This window comes from Gossypium hirsutum, chromosome A01, assembly GCF_007990345.1.
Source record: "Gossypium hirsutum isolate 1008001.06 chromosome A01, Gossypium_hirsutum_v2.1, whole genome shotgun sequence".
In the NCBI taxonomy this organism is placed as follows: Eukaryota; Viridiplantae; Streptophyta; class Magnoliopsida; order Malvales; family Malvaceae; genus Gossypium; species Gossypium hirsutum.
This window is the reverse complement of record NC_053424.1, coordinates 63,167,468-63,174,076: the sequence shown is the minus strand read 5'-3', so window position 1 is coordinate 63,174,076 and position 6,609 is coordinate 63,167,468. Positions and strand designations below refer to the sequence as shown.

The 6,609-nt window shown below is 38.9% G+C and overlaps 1 protein-coding gene across 1 annotated transcript; it reads left to right on the top strand.

The window, feature by feature from the left end:
- The first annotated feature begins 992 nt into the window (after nucleotides 1–992).
- On the top strand, nucleotides 993–2,116 carry LOC107887650 (uncharacterized). Its single transcript, XM_016811894.1, has 4 exons — nucleotides 993–1,141; nucleotides 1,235–1,479; nucleotides 1,578–1,848; nucleotides 1,936–2,116. Exons 1-4 carry the CDS (start codon nucleotides 993–995, stop codon nucleotides 2,114–2,116), a joined length of 846 nt encoding a protein of 281 aa, XP_016667383.1.
- Nucleotides 2,117–6,609: the final 4,493 nt, after the last annotated feature.

Sequence of the window (6,609 nt, the reverse complement as noted above, 5' to 3'; positions counted from 1 at the left end):
ATGATGATTAAGTTATGAAATTTAAGCTTAATGAGTCTATTTTCATATGGATAAAAAAAAGGCATATAAATTATACTTTATGAGATATTTGAAACCTTGTGAAACAGGGCCAGAGTGATTTATGGATCCTCTATTCTGACTTTAAAAATTCATAATAAATTGTAAAAAAATAATTAGAAGTCATTATTTATATGTACAGATTAATTATTGAGTATAGTTTTAAGAGAAACAAACTTCTTAGCCATTGAAATTTTGTATAGAGAGATATCTGATTCATAATACACAGATGTCAGAGCAGTCGAACCTTGAAATAGGGGAGACTTTAACTAATAAACTGTACTAATTGGCCCAACCAAAAATTCCAGAAAAAAATTAGTAAATAGATATATGAGTCTAGATTTAGGGAAAATTTATGGATCTTGATTTCAAGTTTCGTAACTCGAGATATGATTTTTCTTGTAACTATCTAGAAAGTTGTGAATGTAGAAACAAATGATTTGAAGTTCTTAATTTGATAAATTATGTTCGGTAACCCCTCAAACTCGACTCCGGCGATGGTTTTGGGCGTGGGGGCGTTACATGCACCTTCCTCTTTCATGAATTTGATGAATCAGGTTTTCCAACCCTACTTGGATCGATTAATGGTAGTTTTTATAGATGACATCTTGGTGTACTCAAGGGATGAAGATGAGCATGATGCGCACTTAAAGATTGTGTTGCAGACTTTGAGGGAGAAGCAGCTGTATGCCAAATTCAGTAAGTGTGAATTTTGGCTAAGGGAGGTACTTTTCTAGGACATGTGGTGTCAGTTGAGGGGATTAAGGTTGATCCCCGAAAAGTCAAGGCAGTGTTAGAATGGAAAACACCCAAGTCAGTATAAAAAATTTGAAGTTTTCTGGGCTTGGCAGGATACTATAGGCTGTTTGTTGAGGGCTTTTTAGTATTGCTGCACCTTAACTAAATTGTTGAGGAAGGGGGTACCATTTGTTTGGATGGACAAGCAGCAAGAGAGTTTTGGAAAACTCAAGAAAGCTTTAATGGAGGCCCTTATGTTGATTCAGCCAGTGCTTGGGAAGGAGTTTACTGTTTATAGCGACGCGTCGCATGTGGGCTTAGGTTCTGTATTGATGCAAAAGGACAGGTTGTTGTGTATGCGTCACGGCAACTTAAGACTCGCAAGGTGAATTACCCAACCCATGATTTGGAGCTACCTGCAACGGTTTTCTCACTAAAGATATGGAGGCATTACTTATACAGGGAGAAGTTGCATAATTTATTCGGACCACAAGAGTTTGAAGTACCTCCTTACCCAAAAGGAGTTAATCCTTAGGCAGCGTAAGTCGGTGGAATTATTGAAGGATTATGATTATACGATTGAATACCACCTTGGCAAAGTAAATGTGGTAGCCAACGCGTTGAGTCGTAGGGTTAAATCAGACTTGAGAGCTATGCTCGCCCGTTTAAGCTTGTTGGATGATGGTAGCTTTTTAGTTGAGCTTCAAGTAAAGCCGTGTGGGTCGAACAGATAAGGAGTAAGCAATTAGTGGATGAGACTTTAAGTGCTCATTTGAAACAAGTGGAGAGTGGGGAGACATCGGACTTTGGGATAAATAGTAAAGGAGTATTGTGTTTTCGTGAGAGAATGTGTATACCAAAGGACGATGATCTAAGGCAGTCCATTCTGTGGAAAGCACATAGTGGTCTCTATGCTATGCATCCTGGTGGAAACAAGAATTGGAATTTACGTAAGCTTTATTGGTGGCCGGGACTTAAGCGCGAGGTTGTAGACTTCGTAGGTAAATGCTTGGTTTATCAAAAGGTGAAGGCGAAACATCAGTTTCCCTCAAGGTTGCTTCAGCCAGTAAAGATTCCACTCTGGAAGTGGGAAAGGATAACTATGGACTTTGTTAGCGGGCTACCCTTGACGCCTGCTAGGAAAGACTCGATATGGGTTATAGTGGATCAAATAACCAAGTCTGCACATTTCATACCGGTTCGCACCGACTACTCATTGCAAAAGCTAGCTAGGCTGTATGTGGCAGAGATTGTAAGATTGCATGGAGTGCCAGTATCCATAATATTTGATAGGGACCTACGTTTCAGTTTGCGATTTTGAAAGAAGCTGCATGAGGCGTTGGGTACTAGGTTGAACTTCAGTACAGCTTTCCGCCCTCAAACTGATGGACAGTCAGAAAGGGTGATCTAAGTATTGGAAGATATGTTGAGGGGATGCATGATTGAGTTTCGAGGTAGCTGGGAGGACTATTTACCATTAGCAGAATTTGTGTACAATAATAGCTATCAAGCAAGCATTGGGATGGCTCCATACGAAGCACTGTATGGGCGAAGGTGCCGAAATCCAACATGTTGGATAGAGTTGGGCGAATGGAGGGATTTGGGCCCTGAGTTAGTAGTCGATATTGAGGATAAGGTGAGATTGATCTGAGATCGATTGAAGGAGGCCTTGGATAGGCAGAAGTCGTATACTGACCTTAAGCGTCGAGAAATAGAGTTTGCAGTGGGGGACTTAGTTTTCCTTAAGGTCTCTCCTTGGAAGAAGGTATTAAGCTTTGGATGGAAGGGTAAGCTAAGCCCAAGGTTCATTGGACCATATCGGGTTATAAAGTGGATTGGGCCAGTCACTTATCAGCTAGAATTACCTCCTGAAGCCAGATCCACGACATGTTCCATGTTTCCATGCTGAAACAGTATCGCTCGGATGCTTCACATGTCGTGGCGATTGAGGAAATCGAGGTTAGGCCAGACCTAACTTTCGAGGAAGAGCCCATACAAATAATTGGTCGAGATGTCAAAGAGCTGAGAAGGAAGTCTATTCCATTAGTCAAAGTGCTTTGGCGGAATCACAAGGCTGAGGAGGCTACTTGGGAACCTGAGGAAGTGATGCGATGTCAATATCCTCAACTGTTTAAATCAAGTAAAATTTCGAGGACAAAATTTATTTTAGGGGGTAGAGTTGTAATGCCCCAAAAATCTCGAAACCCAAAAATCCTGAAATCTTGAATTTTTTTTCTTTTTGTGCTTAACAATTCCGGTTAAGTGTTAATTATGCGATAGTAGGTCTTGGTCAAGGTTTGAGTTTGAATCTAGGGGTAAAAGATATTATAGTTTAATAATTAAAAGGACCTTGTTGGCAAGTATTTCAGCTTTTAAATAAAGACAAGGGAAAATGGCATCAAAAAGCCTTGTAGAAGAGTGGCTAAGTGACGCCACTTAGAGTGTTGGGAGGTGGCGTTAGTAGCTAGCAAGCAGATCCAAGGTTCGAATCCTACTGTAGTGTTTTTAGAAGTTTAATTTTGGCCTTCTAGAAGGTTGGAAGTGGCGTGAAGATGGACTCCAAGAGGGAGTGTTCAGAAGAGAAAATTAAGGAAAGGATTAAGGGGTTATCAGGGAGAAAAACGAGGAGATGAGAAGGGGGAAAAGATGGAGCCGAATGGGGAATTGAGGGCCAGGCAATTCGGCTATAGGGGCTATAAATAAGTCCCGAATGCAGGGTTGCCAGGCTAATACTGAATTTCCTTCACCTTATTATTGGAAACCCTTTTCCCTAAAAGTTGAAAACCCTTTTGTTTTACTCTCTTTTCTTTGTGCCGATTTATATTCTTTCCCTACACAATTTTTTTTTGTTTCGCTTAGCCGATTCCTTCTTCTACTCTTCTTACAATTGGTTTTGCTAAGAATCTAGTGTAAGTGTTTGTTCTTCCAATTGGTTTTGCTAAGAATCTATTACGCTATTCTTCCCTTACTCTTTCTAATCAACTGTGGTAGGGAATTAGTATCGGATCTCAGATCTTAGCTCTCTGCCGATATTGCTCTTTAGGAGTTTGCGGTTTTGGTAAGTATTCCACTCCCATTAGATAAGGTGTCTGAATGTTCATAGTTAAGGTAAGGGGACTTGGGTTGGATACGAGTCACCTATTATTCTGGTTTTAATAGTTAAGATTGATGCAGATCTAGGAGTTGATCGTGGTTAGTGATTTAAGAAGGGGTTGTTATACTTATCGCGCAAGGTAAGGTTAAGGTGAGGTTTCAGTTTTAGTAAAGATATGTATTATGCATGCGATTAATTGAAGGGTGATATTGTTTTTAGGTTGGTGACTAAGGGAATCACAGCATGATTGCTTACTAGCTGTGTACATACACTGCACACACAAGTAGATCGGCAAAAGTCGATATGCCGAAAAGCCGAAAGTTTGGCTGCGGTAGTCTTGCAAGTGTGTGAACACTCATGAGGAGGAAACCTATAGGTTGTCTGAGGCCCATGGCCGATTCCATGGGCTTCAGATGTGATCTGGCCAACTGGGCCAAAATAGGCTTAATGGGCCCGATGGGCTATTGGGCCCATAATAGGCAAAATTTGATAATTGATGCTATGTGATAGAAAATTTGTGTGTGAGCATGAATATAAGGTGATTTGGGCCTAATGGGCCATATAAAGGTGATTTGGGCCTAATGGGCCATATGAATATGAATTGGGCCTGATGGGCCATATGAATGTGAATTGGGCCTGACAGGCCATATAAATGAGATTGGGCCGTGTGGGCCATATGCATGTATGTAGGGGTTTTGGGCCTAGTATATGATAACAACATAAAACTTAATTAATATATTGCGACCGTGAACAAGTCATAGGGTTAAGGTGTGGCAACGGGTATATGCATGTTTAGGATTTGATCTAAGGAGAGCTTGGTACTTAAGCGGTCTGAACTCTTCTCTGGAATCCTACATGGTGCATAGTATTCGTTCATCTTAACTCACGGGATTTGGTAACGGCCCGAGGTAAGTGGAAATCGTATTAAAGAGAAAATTACTGAAATGCCCCTAAGGGCGAAAATAACCAAAATACTCCTAGGTGTTGAATGTAAATTTTACGGATTTGACACGCATATCTGCTGCATACATATGATATTCTGCTTAGGTTGCATATGGGATGAGAAGTATGGAACCGAGAAAGTATATGAGGATCGCATTGTTGCTTGTCAATCATGGATCCACCGACGGTTATTATGCCCAATATGTAAATGAAGGTAGTTCTGCAACCGGGCTACCATTGATGTGTCGGTTGGGTGGGTCGATATTTATATCCCTACATGATGTGACGAGGGATGGAGCTGGTGTGTAGCGGATGGATTATTGGGATGGGATTGCATTGCATGTTTGATGTATGATGATTTTTGAATGCTTGTTTTCCGTTGAGGGTTGTACACACTGAGTTTGCGAAAACTCACCCCTCTTTTATATTATTTTCAGGTGATGCTCAGTAGGAGGTTCGATGTTTGGAGGGACTCTGGGTGGCCAGGTAGAAAGACAAATTGGACTTGTTTTTTTTTTCATTTTAAAGCATATAAGTGTCTGATTATTAAGTGATTACAGACTGGATTGTAATAAGGCCTTCCATTTTGTGATTATTTGGATTATTATTTTTATGGGATGTAATTATAAGAAGTTAAACATGGTTTCTTAAACTATAGTATGTCTTTTCTACGTTTCCGCAACTAAATTTTTAAAGTGACTTATTTTCATCAAATAATATGTTTTGAACAACTGATTGGAAGGAGTTTTTTTTAATAATTAAGATTTTCTTTTATTTTAAGAAGGGTTTTCAATGAAAACATGGTTGTCGCTAAAACACTTCAATGTGACACGCCAAATTCGGCCATAACATTCAGGCAGGGTTTGGGGTGTTACAAGAAATATTTATCGTTGGTTGAATTTGCATATAAAAATAGCTTTTAATCAAGTATAAAGATGGCGCCGTATGAAGCCTTATATGGTTGTAAATGTCAAACTCCATTGTGCTGGACTGAACTTAGCGTGAAACAGATTCACGGGGTTGATTTGGTTAAAGAAACCGAAGAGAAAGTGAAAGTAATTCGCAAATGTTTGAAAGTAGCTACAAATCGTCAGAAATCATATGGGAATTTGAAATGAAAAGATATTGAATTTCAAATCATTGAAAAAGTGTTTTTGAAAGTATCTCCGTGGAAGAAAATACTTTGATTCGGTCTTAAAGGTAAATTGAGTCCGCAATTTATCAAGTCTTATGAGATTATTGAAAGAATAGGGCCAGTGACATATCGACTAGCTTTTCCGACTGAGTTAGAGAAGATCCACAATTTGTTTCATGTATCGATGTTCCGTCTATATAAATCAGATCCTTCACATGTAATTTCTCTGGCTGAGATTGAAATTCAACCCGACATGACGTACAACGAAAAACAGATTAGAATTGTCAAACAGATTAGAAATGCAAAAGTGCTATTCTATTAGTTAAAGGTGTCAAATAGAAATAGAACTTTAAAGTTAAGGTCCTTATCTTGTAATTGTCCCATTTTAATTGTAAGTGTTCAAAGATGGGCATGCATTATATTGTTTTAATGAATTATAACTAAGGTTAATTTAGTAATTTGGTTAATTAATAAGTTAAAAATAAAATAACATAATATCATCATCTTCCTTGAGCGATTAGCACAAAAAATTAGGGCTAGAGAAAGCCATTTTCATTCAAACAAGCTCATTTGTGCAATTTTAAGTCTATTTTTGTCCCGATTTTAATGATTTTTATGCTTTTGTGATCGTTGTATCTAGTAC